The sequence below is a fragment of the Equus caballus genome, chromosome 6, assembly GCF_041296265.1.
Source record: "Equus caballus isolate H_3958 breed thoroughbred chromosome 6, TB-T2T, whole genome shotgun sequence".
Lineage (NCBI taxonomy): Eukaryota > Metazoa > Chordata > Mammalia > Perissodactyla > Equidae > Equus > Equus caballus.
Window position 1 is genome coordinate 49,447,418 of NC_091689.1, and position 17,727 is coordinate 49,465,144.

General features: G+C 34.4%; 1 protein-coding gene across 3 annotated transcripts; it reads right to left on the reverse strand.

Moving 5' to 3' along the window:
- Positions 1-2,136: 2,136 nt before the first annotated feature.
- Positions 2,137-12,087, reverse strand: KLRB1 (killer cell lectin like receptor B1). Of its 3 annotated transcripts, none has more exons than XM_001499255.5 (6): positions 11,837-12,087; positions 7,857-7,955; positions 7,106-7,180; positions 5,807-5,961; positions 5,331-5,446; positions 2,137-2,648 (listed from the first exon to the last, which is right to left on the reverse strand). In XM_001499255.5, exons 1-6 carry the CDS (start codon positions 11,919-11,921, stop codon positions 2,501-2,503), a joined length of 678 nt encoding a protein of 225 aa, XP_001499305.1. In that variant the 5' UTR covers positions 11,922-12,087; the 3' UTR covers positions 2,137-2,500. The 3 variants fall into 3 exon arrangements, with proteins under 3 accessions (XP_001499305.1, XP_005610973.1, XP_005610974.1); XM_005610916.4 differs by having other exon boundaries at positions 7,106-7,168; positions 11,837-12,024; XM_005610917.4 differs by lacking the exon at positions 7,106-7,180 and having other exon boundaries at positions 11,837-12,084.
- Between the last annotated feature and the right edge of the window lie 5,640 nt (positions 12,088-17,727).

Consider the following 17,727-nt stretch of genomic DNA (forward strand, 5'->3'; position numbering starts at 1 on the left):
TAATGCATTAAGAATATTTTATCATTTATTTTTTTCCCATCATAATTGTTTTTCCATAATACCTACTTGTTAATGCATACCTTGTATATTGAAGAGCTCTGTGGAATGGATGGGCCAGAAGATAAAACAGAAGCAAATAGAGTTCAAATCCAAGCACATAGCATAGAAAATAAATAAAAGGAATCTCTCAGGGGCTGGCCCCGTGGCCCAGTGGTTAAGTTCTCACGCTCCGCTGCAGGCGGCCCAGTGTTTCGTTGGTTCGAATCCTGGGCGCGGACATGGCACTGCTCATCAAGCCACGCTGAGGCAGCGTCCCACATGCCACAACTAGAAGAACCCACAACGAAGAATATACAACTATGTAGCGGGGGGCTTTGGGGAGAAAAAGGAAAAAATAAAATCTTTAAAAAAATAAAAAATAAAAAATAAAAGGAATCTCATTGGTCCAGCCTCAAGGTCCATTTACTACAACATAAATAGACCGTTACTATGCCATTACTCCTCTTAGCTTACTATATTGAAACGTGTCAGGGACTGTCTCTTTTCTTCCTTTAATTGTTCTGTCTTGGTATTTGTCCAACTCTAGCCAGGAGAGGAGTGGAACCAGCCTTACAAACATAAAAACAACTAATTATAATATAGCAAAAAAGAAATTAAATCATCTTTCAGAAAAGTGGGAAGAAAAAGATTGCAATTTGTAAGAGACAGAGAGATTTCAGGAAAAATTCATAAAGGAATTAACATTTGATTCAAGCCTTCCACAATTACTAGGATTTTTCTAGGCAAAGAACAAAGGGGTTGTGTGCACCTCACACTTATGGGACAACATGCATTAAACCATAAAATCATAAAATGTCAGGATGTGTCTGGAGAATGGTGAGGAGTCAATGTGCCTGAGCACGGGCTACACAGAAGAAATGTAGATGGTGGATCTTGAATGGCATAATAGGTATCTCTTTTGACTTGGCTTGGAGTGGCGGGTAGTTTATTACTGATAAACATTGACTCAAATACTGTTACCGAAAGTTTCCCTTGAGATCTAATATTTTTTAACCTGCCAAGAATGTGGTTAGACATGCTTTCTCATGGAGTTGTACCTTCATAGTTTGAGTTTCAGAGATGATGTCAGCAGTATCATATCCAATTGCAAATTTACTCTATTATCCAAAACTGCAAAAGCAAATGACAGTGACAAAACCTAACTTCTTGGGTTAGTTTAATTGTGAACGTTTCTTACAAATGTGTGCTTTAGGGGCACTTGATTTCAGATCTAGCAAGTACAGGAGACGGAAAAGGTCTATGTGTGGAATGAATTCTGGACTAACTGAATGGGCTTAGGGAGCCTGAATTGCTTTAGAAGGTTGCTTTGAATATCATTTCAAAGAGATGGAAATGTACTTTGTCAATTGTGGGAATATTTCTTTCATATCCCCCAAAGAATCAAACACTTCAAAATCTCACTTTTATCAAATATTATTTCATAATGATGCTCTTGTCTAGAATGTTTCCCTAATTAGTACAAAACGAATTATACTTTGGATTTTTGATGTGTTTAAAATTTTATATTAACAAGTATTAAAAATCGTCATGCATGGAAAACAGGAATTGAAATATTATTTTCATCATTAGAGTACGTACTTTAATTTATATAATTCAAATTGACATTGAATTATCACAGTAAGTAGATATCTATTTTTCAGAAATTTTATTACATGCCTAAATTGAGTTTTATCATTTATTTAATTTCCATAGAAAATTTGGCATATGTTTTTAAAAAGTGAGCATCCAAGAGATCAATCAGAATAAACATTTCTCTTTTGTTACCTTCATATCCCCAATTGCAGAACTGAAAAAATATCACTTATTTTCCATTAGAATAATGAAAAGTTTGATAACATATTTCCTACAGATTATGTGTGAGCCGTAGAAAGAGACATTGAATGAAAATAAAGAAGAAATGAGAAAATTGAAATGGGAAGAATTTTGGAATGGGGGGCTAGAGGTAAGTTTTCTTTCCAAACTCCTTTAGTTAGGTGTCTCTGATGTAAGAGTCAAGAGAATGGACTTTAATTAATATTCTGCCACAACCCAGTTGTGTGGTGTTGTGAAAAATCACAGACTATGAGAGATGCACAAGACTTTAGAAATCGTTTACTACAACGTTTTTGGAGATCAGCTAAGGCATAGAAGGTATCAATGAAGGTTACGCATATATGCCAGGAGTAGAAACCAATTCCCCTCAGCTGGTCTAGGATTCTTGCGACAGAACATCTCTGTCTCTTAAAATAGTACACGTCTTCTCTGTGTATCTGTTGCCTCATTTATAGAATAAATAGTTTAGACATGAACTTCTGTAAGATTCACAACAATTTTAGAATTTGTGCTATTTGCTCACTTTGTGCCACTAAATGTATATTAAACCATTTTAACAGTATATATAGTTATATAGTTAAAATTACAGAGACTTGTGATGGGAAGTAAATTGAGAGGGGATATACAGTCAAGAGTCTGGACACACTTTATTTCTGACAGATTTTAGTTCTTTTTGGCAGATCCATTTATTTTCTGCCTCACAGTTCTCAGAAAAAATTTTTTCCTTCGAAATTAAAGCACAGTTATTTTCTTCAGCATCCCCAGTAATTTTTAATCTGTGGAGCAAAAGAAAAAACTTTCTTAGTGTTTGGAATTTTCTCACATAATTCTCCTCAACCAGCCAATATTTTCTACAACTTTCAGGAAGCAATGAGATGCTTAAATATTAAGCATAGAGAAAGTATACAGTCACAAATATAATGGCATAAAATTTTAATGTAACGCTAATATGAAGTTCTAGAACTTTCAAGTTCATCTTCACTGGACAAGAATCCTTCTAACATGAAATTTTGTAATGATGCAAAACAAGAGAAGCTTTGGAAATTGGGAATTGAATCTCTTTTTTCTGGTATTAACATGTCATGTGAAAAGTTTCTTCACTGAGCCTCAATCTTCTTAAATATACAGGATATAACCGCCTAATATTTGGAAGAGGCATTAAAATGATGTCCTTGGAAGTGTGGACATGTTTAAACAAAGAACGTGCTCAAAAAGTAATAAGTACACGGAGGGTGCTGGATATATAGGGTCTACAGAATTTGCATGCAGTTAGGAAAAGAGGCTCAATACACATCGTACGTAGTCAGAGATTCCTTTTTTTCACATTCCAAACAGAGGTTGATTGGTGTCTGCTTCAATATACTACTAGTTTCAAACAAGCGTGAGTCTTATGGCTCACTGCAGGTGGACATGAGAATAGAAGTCAAACAATGGGATAGGCAGTATTAGGATTGGGTTGCAAGGATTAGAGGAGTTCAAGACCCATCCATTTGTCTCAAATAGAAAGTGAAGTTGTGACCGTGGGTAGGGTTCCATCACAGCTTTTGTTTTTTCTTTTGTTCGGTTTCTTCACGCAGCCCCCTTGGAGCTGAGCAGCTAATCTCTTCCTAATGCGGACGCTCTAGTCAAACTATGAACTGCTGTCAACTGGGCTATTGTAAAAGTCTTCTCTATTTTTTTCATCTCTTCTACCTTTCTGATCTTTTCTTCAATTTTCAAGATAACTTTTTTAACACTCATCTTGCCAAGTCGATGAATTCCTTTCCAAAAGGTGCTCAGTGGCTTCCCAGGCCTTTCTTGACTTGATATCTGCCTAGTTCTCCAACATTATGTCATTTAATCCCCAAAACAATCCTGTGGAAGAAAATTATCACTCTCTGTTTTTTTCCTTCCCTGAAGATCAGGGCTGAGAGTTAAAATAAAAGCAGAGTCTAACTGATGCCCTTTCTACTATAACATGACACCTTCAGGTTTACCTATCACTACTGTTTTGATCACGCATCATTTTTATCCTCAAAATAAAATGGAATGTTCAACTGAATTTAATCCATCTACTTTACCTATATTTCTGCTTGTAGAAACTTCAGTGTTTTGCAATTTCATTTTTATTATAAACCTCAATAAAATAAACGTCATGGCCCAATGAGAAACACACACACACATACATGCTAAACTTAATAAACCAAAATTAACCTTCACTATGTATGAAAAAATAAAAACAAGCCAGTATTGAAGTTTCATTTACATGTAAATGAAATATAGAAAATAATTCCCAGAGAGCATACAAAAAATCAGGATAGATTTTATTTAACAGAATGAGCATGTTTGCCTTTTCATAAATTTATTTCAGTCCAGAACACTTACTTTAAAATAATCTTTATTTTAAAAATAAAATAAATAATCTTTATATTAAATAAATAAGATAAATAATCTTTATTTTAAAGTCTTACGTTTAAAATAATATTTTAGAACATAGGTCAAATAATGTCAAAATTTGCTAATTAAGCCATTTCTTTCAATGTTAGTACTTTTCCACACTTAACGAGTTATCACTATATTTTAGATAAACTCAGTCCTGTGTTTTCAATTTCAACCTCTTGTCTTTGGAATGATAAAAACCTACTTTAACTCTGATTTATGCATATTTGATTAAATCATTCACAGACATAAAATGTAACAGTTAATGTTCTCTTTTCTGAAAAACTCATCAAAAATTCTTTACAGAATCTTGGTTGAATGCCTATACACTTTTGCCTGAGAGGGAAAAAACCCCCTTTGCTGTACAATTAACCTCGAATTCTGTTAAAATATGTAATTTAACTGTATAGCATCAAGGCTTCTATTTCATTTATGGTTATTTTGACCATCTTACATAAAAAACTATAATGAGACATCCAACAGAAAACAGCAAATGGCTCCTTTGTGACCTATGCATATATTTGTCACATCTCCTCAAATAACTCTTTTATACCACTGGTTAAAATATACTATAATATTTGTCACAGTGTGCTTAGTTTCCTTTAAATGTCTTGGTTCTATACTCTGATATTGTCTAATTTATTCTTTTCATATTCACGGTTTCAATCCTGGTTGTAACCTACCATGGTATATTGTCCCATAGTTTGAAAAATTCTACTTAAAAAATTCTGTGTGCCAATAGCCTCCAGTGAGAGACTTTTGTATTTCATGGGCCCCTCCCAAAAGAGTTAGCCTATTCTCTGTCTCCTACGACTCCACTGTAGATAAATACATATATTGTTGTAAATGGTTGATATCTTTTCATGTACAGAATTTTTCAACCAACCTCAGAATCATCCATCTTCTTAGCCTATTCTGAACCTCTTGAGAATTTCTAAACTAAACTAAAATTACAAAACTCAATCTTCAATAACCATATTAATACCTCGCAATGTAAACTATGTAAATTAAACATTAAAATTAGCTTATCTAATACTCACGCATCAGGTTTTAAAAAAGAACCATTTATCCACCTCCAGTTCTTTTCTGGTAATGTAAAATTTAATCCAATCCAGTATAGAATTCCTTCATGTTCTATCAGTTTTTGTATGAGTTTCTGTAAATGGAACAGAAGAAATGGCTGAATACAGAATCTGTTTCACGGCTTGTATTCTACTCATCCTCTAAAACCCAGTGCAGGTATTGCCTCTGTGAAGCCTTTCCTAACTCTGCATCAGAGTTAATTATTCCTTCTTTGTGACATTTCTCTTTACATATTTATATTTATATCATTGTATTCATCAAATTATATTCATTTATTTGCTCATCTGTCTGTTTAGTCTCTCAGATTGTGAGCTTCTTGAAATCAAAGTTGCTACTTCCATCTGCATAGAAATTTTAGGCTAAAGTCCAAAGATGCTGATATGATTAGAAGAAACGGCTAGGTTCTATTCAAATATTTTATTTAATATTTTACCAATTCTTCCTGATCTCGAATAAGCAGCAAAATGGATTCTTTTGTGGAACAGTCAGCTAGACTGTCATTCCAAGGGCTAGGATTTTGAGAAATAAACAAGCATTTTTCTTGAATTAGATGCCAATCCGTTGGGCAGTTTAACAGATTTGGTCTCTCTAAAGTAAGAAAGAGAAAGAAAAAAATAAATAATAAATGTTACACTTCTAATCTGTTCCCACCCCACCACAACCACACACACACACACATCATTATAAATGCTCAGAAGTCTATTATCGCTGATAGAATAATCAATGAATTTATTACAATTTTGAAGTTTTTGAGATCTATTGTTCATTCTGGTACCAAGAATTTGGAAATTAGTGACATGTTATACTGAGCAAAAATGGAATCTTAGAATTTTAGAATAGGAAAAAGACCGTCGAAATAATTTGAGCAGTCACATCTTAAATTTTAAGATAGACAGAATAACTTGTTCGAGTCCATACAATCAAATAGTGGCACAGTCAAAACTATTTCTGAGTTGCCTTAAATTCGTCACCAGTGCTTATTCTATTACATGACCAATGTCAAACTTGTCTTAAAAATACTTACTTTAAACAATATGCAAAGTGTAAAGGAAATAATTAATTTTACTAAATTAATGAAAAATGCCATGAGAAAAAAATCATAAGAAAATTTCTAATTGCCAAATAATATATTTGCCTACTTAATGTGACTTATTGGATAGCATTTTCCAGAAAGATTTTTCAGATTTCTTAAAATTTCTGTTCTGTAAGAATGTGCACACATATCACATTTTGCTACAGTCATTCAACAATAGTTGTCTTTATTAACACACACCACTTACTGGAACAAGATTAATGTCTTAATAATTAATACAGTAAATATTAAAGTATTTTATGTTTGAGTTCTATTAATTAACTTCAGACCAAAATTAACTGTTTGACATTCACTAAAGTATCAAATATTCTACTTAAATGCATATTTTACTTTTAACTTGATATTTGTCTATTAGTTATTGAATATCCTAGCAGCAGCTTTTCATGAGGCAGTGTGCTGTCAGCGTGATCATAGGTTTTGAAGTTAGACCACCTGAGCACAATCCCCTGTGTCACCACTTAGTAGTTGTATGACCCTGAGAGAGTTGCTTATCCTTGCCATGCCTCAGTTTTGTCAAGCATAAAATCAGGTGATAATACTGTCTTAACATGTGGGTTGTTATGAGCCTTAACTAAGGTAATGCTTGATATCTAACAAATGTTGGCTGTTATTCTTAGGAGATTCAAGTCGCAAAATTACCTGTTGTTTCGTTCCTTCTCTCTTGAATATCCACACTGCTTTTTTCTATTGATGATTTTTGTCCTAAGAATATCACTAGTAAATATGAAGAAACCATTAAGATTAAATGCTGAAATGTGTGGTGGAATGGATGTTATCTTTATCACTTGAGAAAACTAAGGTATCTCGATAAGCTTGAATATGGACAGAAGATTAAGGCAATAGCAATGTAGTAACAGAGTCTAGTTAGAAGACAGTATATACAAACAGACAAGAAAATATATAAGTGAACCCACACAGCCATTAGGTTACCTGTTACATACTGCATAAGCAAGCTTTGGGGTGTTACTTAAACTCTCAAATTGCTTACACTCATGCCTGAACTTTCTCATTTTCAGAGTGAGTATAATTTATGCCTATACCAAGGGATAGATTGCCTACTGCAATCTGAGATTTAGTAGATAGTTAAGAAACTCTAAATAATTGGAATTTTTATTTGCTTTGTTATTGTCATGTTTTTGTCATAATTACGATCTTTTTTAAAGTTGTCAGAACACGTGTGAAATATCCCATGAAGACTATCAGAACAATTGGGAAGAGAAATGTGCAAAGGAAATATGAGCTGAGCATTGTTAGAAGCATTATTTTGTAATTATTCTTATTTCATTGGTCTTTCATTGTTTGGGGTGGCAAAATTTTGTTAAGATACTCTAATATTTATGATAAAAGCAAAATAAGTAGAGCAAGAAACAAATGACCTTGCATCACTCACCTGAAACACTCAATACAATCACAGTCAAGGCAAGAAGAAGAATTCCAGCACAACCAAGTTTCAGAGCAAATTGATGCCAACGTGGACACTGACAGATATCTGAGAAGTTAAGAAAATATACTCAGTTAACTCAGTTGGGTTCATCTGGTACAAAAAGTGAATGTGGTTTGGATGACATATAGATAGATAGATTCAGGCTGAGGGATGGGGGCAGGAAGGAACATTTATCAGCCATCTTAAAGTAGAGTCCCACAAGACACAATCTTAGTCAGATCCAACCGAGAGTTTGCTCATTTATAAAATAGAAATATTTATGCTTGTTATGTGTATGGAAGATTGGTGTCAGAATCAAATGAGACAGATGTAAACATATTTTGAAAATTGCCAAGTGCTATACAAAAGTGAAGCATATGCCCTATTGTAGGAAGTAAATCAAAGAATTTTGTGTAAAAAGGATGGCCTTCATTTATTCAAGATACATTTTTTGAGGCTCTATTTTGTGCCAATCACCATTTTAGGTACTGGTGATATATGACAGTTCTATTCTTGGACATGGATTCCTCTGCTTTACTATCATCTAGAAAAATCATCTCCAACTAGCGTCAAATGTATGTCATTCAAGGAAGAGTGTTTTGTGAATTTGCACATTATTTTCAGTATTTCAATAATTATAACGTGAACTTACATCTATAATATTGCGTAGTCTAAAAAAAGTCAAATGCCTTTGTTTTTCTCTGTAATCATATCAATAACAATATACTCTATTATTCATGTTCATCAAAAGTTGTGATTATGTTAATTAATTAATATAATGGGATCATAAATTACTCACGACTTTATCAATGTATTTTGCTTCTAGACATCTTTAAAAATATGGATTTCAGGAGCTGGCCCTGTGGCCGAGTGGTTAAGTTCGCGCGCTCCGCTGCAGGCGGCCCAGTGTTTCGTTGGTTCGAATCCTGGGCACGGACATGGCACTGCTCATCAAACCACGCTGAGGCAGCGTCCCACATGCCACAACTAGAAGGACCCACAACGAAGAATATACAACTATGTACTGGGGGGCTTTGGGGAGAAAAAGGAAAAAAACAAAATCTTTAAAAAAAAATATGGATTTCATAGAGCAAAATAATAAAGGCACTTACTAATAAAAAAATTCTTGGAAAATACTGGGCTAAAAGTTCCAAAATTAAATCAGCTCCAACAGAAATTATTCTTGTTATTCATACATTTACTCTGCCTCAAGTTGTGTTTAGATAGCTCCTATCCTCAACTTAATTAGTAAGACCCATTTTTTTCCCATTTGGTTTATAACATGTTATATATATTACAACTTGAAACTTGGAAAAATGGAGAAAGCTCCATATAATCACTATTTTAACATTTATTGCTGAAGTATACCGGTGGTTAAGAGCAGAGGCTGTCAAATCTAGCAAATCTGTATTTGAGGACGTTAGTTTGGGCAATGTAACCTAAAAATAAACTGCAAATTTCCGCACCTGTGGAATGTAGAACAATATCTACCTTATAAGCTTTTGGAAAGGAGTATGTGAAACAATTCTAAAATGCTAGACATAGTGTCTGGTACATAGCAACTGTTCAATAAACGCTAGTTATTGTTTTTTCTAAAAGCATTTTTAAAAAATTATAGGTAAAAGGCAATTTGGAATGACTTTAAAAATATTCATTTTTGCTAAAATTTAAGGAATTGAGTGGAGAGTCCTGTGCCTGGGAGGTATGCTTTCCTGTATTAAGTTTTTCTGCTGCACTACATGAGATTGGAGTTAATGAGGTTATAATAACAAACTGAAGAGGCCAGGTAAACTTTAATTATCTGGAAATACTCACTTAGGGCTATTCTTTGTTTTGGTAAAAACAGTATGTTAACTCACCTCATTCCATTACTCCAAACCTTTCAATGGCTTTCTATCAAGCAGATCTGAGTCTATAAAAGTCTATAAATTGTCTACAAATCTGTATTCAATCTGTCTCCCCATTATTTCTCTAACTTCATCTCTTGCTGTTCTTCATATATATACGTGCTGCCATTTCACACTAATCTCCCTGCTCCTCCCACAATATGACAGGCAAGTTCTCATCTCTAGGATTTTGCACTTGCTGCTCCAACTTCTAGAAGGGTCTTCTCCCAGAAAGCATGCCTTTGTTCTTCATTTCTTTCAGCTCTTGATCCAAATGCCATATTGTCAAGGAGGCCTTCCATGATTATTCTGTTTGATACGGTACCCTCTCCAAAAACTAAATCCCAATTCCATTTATTTATGTTTCTTGATTGCACTTAATACCATTTAATCTTTTAATATATACCTAGTTGTTTGGTTACGTGTATGTGTCCATAGTAGTATAATATAAATACAATAAAGGAAACTATTTTTTCTCCATTTTGTTCACTGCAGTATCCTCAGCACCTAGAGCCTTCCTGGCACATAGTAGGTGCTTATTTTTGAATGAATGAATAAGCTCTGCAGGCTTTTTGCCAACACCTTATCTACTCTTCTAAGAGATCAAACTCTTGGCCATAAACAATATAGGTCACCACTCACATCTCTCACTGGTTTTACTGCCTGCCTTTGATACAATCATTTTTCTACATGGTTACCACGGTCGACAGGTTAGCCAAAGAGCTCAGTTGTGGTTTCACAATAATTGTAATACCAGATCAATGTTTCATAATCACACAATTTTCTCGGACTTTATTCTACTATTTTTTTTTCTGATTTACTTTCAGGATGATATTTTATAGCACAATGATTACTATCAGACTAGACAAGTTTTCTGGACCCATTGATTTAGGATCATAGATAGTAGTTTTCAAGGAAAAACTCACTGTCTTTTTCTATATCTATTTTTTGACATCTCCTTTCAACATTACTTCCCTTCTGCCCAATTTTGCTAGATCTGAACAGAGAAAAAGAGTCTTGCCCTTTCCCATCAGAAAATAACAGCGGCTTGAGCAAACGCTCACTGTGGTTATCAAAATCCTCCAATTTCCCTTAACCTTCATATGAAGAGTATAGTGAAATTTACTCTTTTTTTCCTAATTTAGAATGTTGATAATTTAATGGTTTCAAACTGTCCAAGAAGATACAATCTACATGCTTAGCACAATGTAGAATGAATGTCAGGATGGATAAAAATTGCAATATTATCAATGTTAGTAAATTTGTTTAGACTTAAGAAGGTAATACTAGCTCATGATAATTTTATACATGTTTTATGCCTAGTTTCTGGTCCCTTTTTATCCATTCCCAGGCCATGGCTTCCATCACCTATTACCTTGCATTACAGTTCCTCATTCCTTTCACTCAGAATACTAACTCCTCTGACACACAGAAAAGTGCTGACTTCAACAAATGTCAAATGTGTTCATTAGGATTATTCTCTAGTGTCTTGTGGCTTTATCTCCATCTAAGCTGTGATACTTTTCAAGTTAGAAACTATCAGATTGTAATTACATTCAAGTCTTGATCTTCATTACAATTTTCTTCCAGAAGTCTTTTCTCCTTCCCTTTGGAGAGTGAAGGACGTTAGTCAGTAAGCCCACACTTTGTATTCAGAAGGGAGTGCTATGGATGCAAATGCACTAGAACTTAATCATAGTATTGTTATATAGTAGAGGGATTTGGAATAAGTTAGGTTACTATTAGAGCAAGGTAGCAATGTGTCTCTAAAAATATTCCTTTTTTCATACATGTAAAATATTTCTTCAGGGTCTTTTAACCAAGGCTCAGTAATAGGAGCCAGGTTCACCCTTCACACTGATAACTTGATAAAAAAGAAATCTATGAGGTATGTGCTTTTCTGCAGAGTTGCGATTGCTTCCAGGCAATCTATCCTATACCTATTTAACATTAATATAAGCCTGCTGCTCATCTTCAAAGCAACAATTTAAAGCCGTAAATTTAAGAGGAAAATCTAACTCTGAAAGATACACAAATGCTACAGGAAAAAAAGCCACTTACCCTGAGGAGGAGACGGGGGTGATGAACTTTTAAGGCCAGAATCCCGGGGTAAGTTTAAATCAGCATATATCACAGGTCTGTCCATTGCAAACAAGAGAATGTGGCACCAAACTCATGTATCAGGGCAAACTCCAAGTTCTGTGAGGCAAGTTCAGCAAAAGGAAGTGCCCAGTCTGAAATGCTGTGTTGTCTCTCTTGTATCCCCACCCACCCACACTTCTAGCTGTGAGTTTTCTCCATAAATTAGTGAGACAATCCACCTACTGGGTGTCCATTATACTTAAACACGTAATATCTACTTTGTTTAATTAATTGGTCCATTGTTTGACAAAATTCTAGGAAGGTTTGTTTGCAATTATTCCTCTAACCATTCCTTCTGATTACCTCTCTTGGGGCCAGGACCAGGGTGAGGGAAATGCACTCTCCCAGGGTGCAAATTTAAGGGGCCTCCAAAAAACTCAGTAATCAAGATAAATAATATTTAATACAATGTTGTAAAAAAAAAAAAGTTAATGCAAAAAACTGTAGGATGCCTTTCTAATCTCTAAATTCTTCCTGAAACCTTTGTGCTCCAAAGAAAGTTGCAAAATGTAGAAAGCGGTGTTTGTAAAGGTGGAAAAGGTCCCTGAAATAATACAATAGAAAAAGCAAAGAGCTAAAGATGAATAGACTACTCTTAGCTTAGCTCTAAAGACACACGTGAATATGTCTCCACATAAGTAAAAGAATTGGAAATCTGCCAGAATTATAGAAAGTGGAGAACTTGAACTTATGGAATTTCTTGTCTCTTTATAGGAATTTCAGGCATAGATTTTTTAGAACAGGACCCTAGATGCCACCACGTCTGGCATTCTCCCATTACAGGTGAGAAAAGAAAACCCCAGGGATTTCCTCAAAAGTCGCTTCCTGTGATCACGGCAGAATTGTACCAGGCGCTCCAGTTATTGGACAGTGGAAGCAGTCTTCTGGCTTTGTACCCCAGAAGATAAGAAATTTTCATTCATAGCAGAAAATTTTCATTCTGTGCCTGTCATAGAGGTATACACTTATTCCTTAAAGATCACTGATAATTATGAAGGGAGAAGTAAGCATATGTGAGAGTTTAATCACCGAAGAAGAAAAATATGAAGATTATAATTTATGCATCTTTAAGATGACAGTGGGAAAACCAAAAGTGATTGCTGCTTTTAGAAACATATGAATCATTATTATGAAAATATAACCAGTATTCTTGGTAATACTCCTCTGAACTTGAGTTAAGGTTTCTAAGATATTTCTATTATTTTTTTGTGAGAGTTTAATTTCTAGCGTGAAGCATCAATGCCAACCCACCATTGTTTAGAAGATGGATGTTTTACTCTCTAAAATATTGTGAAAGTCTTGAGTATTATATAGTCAATAAAACTAACCTAGGTTGATTATGCCATTGTATGCACTCTTTAGTTATTCAATGAAAATGTTTATCTGACGATTTTGTAACTAACAATTGCTTTATTTATGCTATGATATTTGGTTCTGCCTCATACTTCAGTTAAATTTTTAGCATAAACACAGTCTGCCAGAATTACGAAAGAGTGTCCTGGGTCATCTATATAAAATAGTGATTCTCGAGTTTCAGTATATTTAAGAATTACCTGAAAACTTGTTAATAATGTAAAATCCTGCCACATATACTCCTTCCCTTCCCAAGGTACAGTTAGTCTGAGGTTGGGAATGTGCTAAAAAAGTCATCTCAGGTAATTCATATGACTCATGGGCCACACATAAAGAACCACTCATGTGGCAAGTAAAATGTGTGGGGATATTTTAGAAAGATCAATACAGCCAGTCACCAACTTATAATGGTTTGACTTACAAGTTTTTGACCTTATGATAGTGCAAAAATGATACACATTCAGTAGAAACTGTACTTTGAATTTTTATCTTTTCCTGGGCCAGCAATATGCAGAACAATACTCTTTCACGATGTTGGGCAGTGGCAGCAAGCTGCAGCTCCCAGTCAGGCGTGCAATCATGAGGGCAAACAACCAATACACTTAGAACCATTCTGCACCCATTCAACCATTCTGTTTTTCACTTTCAGCACAATATTCAATAAGCTGTCTGTGATATTTAAGATTTATTATAAAATAGACTTTGTAATATATAATTTTGCCCAACTCTAGGCTAATGTAAATGTTCTGAGTGTGGTTAAGGTAGGCTAGGCTACCTTATGCTGAGTAGGTTAGGTGTATTAAATGCATTTTTGACTTATGATATTTTCAATTTATGATAGGTTTATCAAGATATAACTCCGTCATAAGTTGAGGAAGATCTGTAGCGTGAGTAGAATTGTAGTGATCTAATCAGGAGATTAAAACAGAGCTTTTATTGTACTGAAGTTTAATTTCAAGTCACGAAACATGACTGTGACTACAGGAATCCACAATGACCATGTTAAAAATAACTTATTTGAGGTAAGAGTGTTCCCTTCAAGCAGAAGCTGGCAAAAGCCCATAAGCTGAAAAAATATAAACTAGCTAGAAATACAAACCAAAGAAGAGTCTTTACTTGTTCATATGTAGTATGAAACATATTGATAGACCATGGATGGTTTGTTATAACCATCTTCACAATTATATTCTATCACAAAAGACCTTTTTTTTTTTTTTTTTTACAAAAGACCTTTATTATACAATCATTATTGCATACATATAAAGCAAAACCTTCATGAGAATTCACACCTACAGAATTTTTCTAGTTATGTTAATTGATTCATTTGATCATCTAATCACCTAGGTGACACTTTTGCAACAAAGCGCATTGGAATTCAGCAATATAGTGTCACCACTATATATACATACATATATGTGTATAAATATATATATATATAGAGAGAGAGAGATATTATATCTACACACAAACACACATAATATATATGAAATTAAAGCTAAACATTTCAGAGGGTGAATAATTATAAGTAACTCTGAGATTTAGGATGTGTCAATAGTAGAAATAATTTTGAGTAGCTCAATGAAGAATAAAGATAGATTTTTGACTACATTCCCTATTTTGACATTGAGTTTTGCTAGGTTAAAAGTGAGAGTTGGAGTGAAAAGAAAAATACAGTAAAATAAAAACAAAGTTACTTCTGAATGTGAAGAAGTACAATAAAGGCCAGGAGATGGCTACAACATGGAGAAAAGAGTGATAAGAAAGTGATAAGAGAATCATTTGTGCAAGAAGGTGAAAATACAAGAGGCAACAAGTGGTCATCATGAGACAAGAGAATCCTCTCTAGGCTTAAAATAGAAAAGAAAATGGTGACTTCAGCAAGAAGGCAGACTAGGAAGCCACAGGTCCTCCTTTTCCCACAGAGATACAAAGTTGACAAAAACATATGGACCAGAATACCTCTGTAGGAACTCTAGAAACCAGTTGAGAAGCTACAACACCTAGACCATTGTAAAACCAAGAAGGAATTCCAACAAAAGAGGTAGGACAATTCCCAGCATTTGGTGCACCTGTTAGTGTCCCTTCCTTTACAAGGCATAGTGTGGAGACATAAGGAGGAAATCCTGTATGGAGTGAATCCTCCTTTGAGATGGAAACAAAAGAGCAGATTGTGCATCCAACATTCTGGATTGTCTGGGGGCTACTCAAGGGACTGGTTTCTGTCTTGCCTGACTTGGAGTGCTTATGGGACCAGTGCAAGTTTGGAAGACACTGAAAACAGGCAAGCAGCATGCAGAGCTACAGTTCTGCAGACAGACATGTGAGGAACAAGAGCTAAGAAAGTTTTGAAAAGTCCTAGAACCTCCAACTGGGCTGATTGGTGAAGGTCTTCCTCTTCAAGAAGCCAGTACATAAAGATGGGAAGAGGTGGTTATTTCTTCAAATGCCTAAATCCCATCAAACAAATAAACATACAAAGAAACAAGAAAATGTGGTCCAATAAAAGGAAATAAATAAAATTCTGAAAATTGACCCTAATGGATTTCAGATCTATGAGCTGTGTGACAAAGAATTTAAAATAATTGCTGTAACTATGCATGGTGATGGATATTAACTAGATTTATTGTGGTGATCATTTCACAATGTATACAAATGTCAAATCCTTGTGTTATACACCTGAAAATAATATATTATATGTCTATTACACCCCAATAAAAAATAAAATAGCTGTTATGTAGATACTCAATGAGCTGAAGGAGAATATGGAAAGACAACTTAATGAAAATAAGATTATGAGCAATTGTACACCAACGTATTAGATAACCTTGAGGAAATGGATAAATTTCTAGAAATGTACCAAGACTGAATTGTGAAGAAATATAAAATGTGAAATGATCAACAATGGATAAGATTGAAATAGTATTTTAAAAACTCCTAACAAAGAAAAGCCCAGGACCAGATGGATTCACTGGAGAATTTTACCTAACATTTAAAGAAAAGTTTATACCAATTCTCCTGGAAATCTTCCAAAAACTGCAGAGGATAGAACACTTCCAAGCTCACTCTATAAGGCCAACATTACCCTGATATCAAAGCCAGACAGAGACACTACAAGGAAAGAAAACTACAGACCAATATTCCTGATGAATAATGCAAAAAGTTTCAACAAAGTACTAACAAACCAAATTCAACGGTACATTAAAAGGATTATAAATCATAACCAAGTAGATTTATTCCTGAAATAAAGGGACGGTTCAACATAGAAAAATCAGTAAATATAGTACATCATATTAATAGAATGAAGGACAAAAACCACATGATGATCTCAATTGATGGAGAACAAACATTTGACAAAATTCAACAACTTTTCATGGTAAAAACACTCAACAAAGTAAGAATAGAAGGAAACCACCTCAATATAATAAAGGCCATTTATGAAAAGCTCATAGCTAACGGCATATTCAATGGTGAAAGACTGAAAGCTTTTTCCCTAAGATCAGAAAAAAGACAAGAACATCTTCTCTCACTACTTTTATTCAACATAATATTAGAAGTCTTACACAGAGCAATTAGACAGGTGAAAGAAATAAAAGATCTCCAAATTGAAAAAAAAAAAAGTAAAATTATCCCTGTTCAGAGAAGCTATAATTTTATTTGTAAAAAACCCTAAAGACTCCACCAAAAAAAACCCTGTCAGAACTAATAAATGAATTGAGCTAAGTTGCAGTATACAAAGTCAACACACAGAAATCAATTGCATTTTGTATACTAATGATGAAAAATCTGGAGAGAAAATGAAGAAATTAATTTCATTTTTAACAGTATGAAGAAGAATAAAATACTTAGGAATAATCCTAATTGAGGAGGTGAAAGACTAGGACACTGAAAACTACAAAATATTTCTGGAAGAAATTAAAGAAGATATAAATAAATGCAAAGAAATATCATGTCCATGGATTGGAAGACTTAATATTGTTAAGATGTGCATAATACCTAAAGTGATCTACAGATTCCATGAACTCCCTATTGAAATTCAAGTGGCTTTTTTTTTCAGAAACAGGAAAAAAAAAAGTCCTTAAATTTACATGGAATCTCTAGGGACCTCAAATGGACAAAACAATTTTTTTTTTTAACTTCTGAGGAACTGCCGAACTGTTTTTTTTTTTTTAACGATTTTATTTTTTTCCCTTTTTCTCCCCAAAGCCCCCTGGTACATAGTTGCATATTCTTCGTTGTGGGTCCTTCTAGCTGTGGCATGCGGAACGCCGCCTCAGCATGGCTTGACGAGCAGTGCCATGTCCGTGCCCAGGATTCGAACCAATGAAACACTGGGCCGCCTGCAGCGGAGCACGTGAACTTAACCACTTGGCCACGGGGCCAGCCCCTGGGCAAAACAATTTTTAAAAAGAAGAGCAAAGTTGGATGACTCACGCTGATTCAAAACATATTGCAAAACT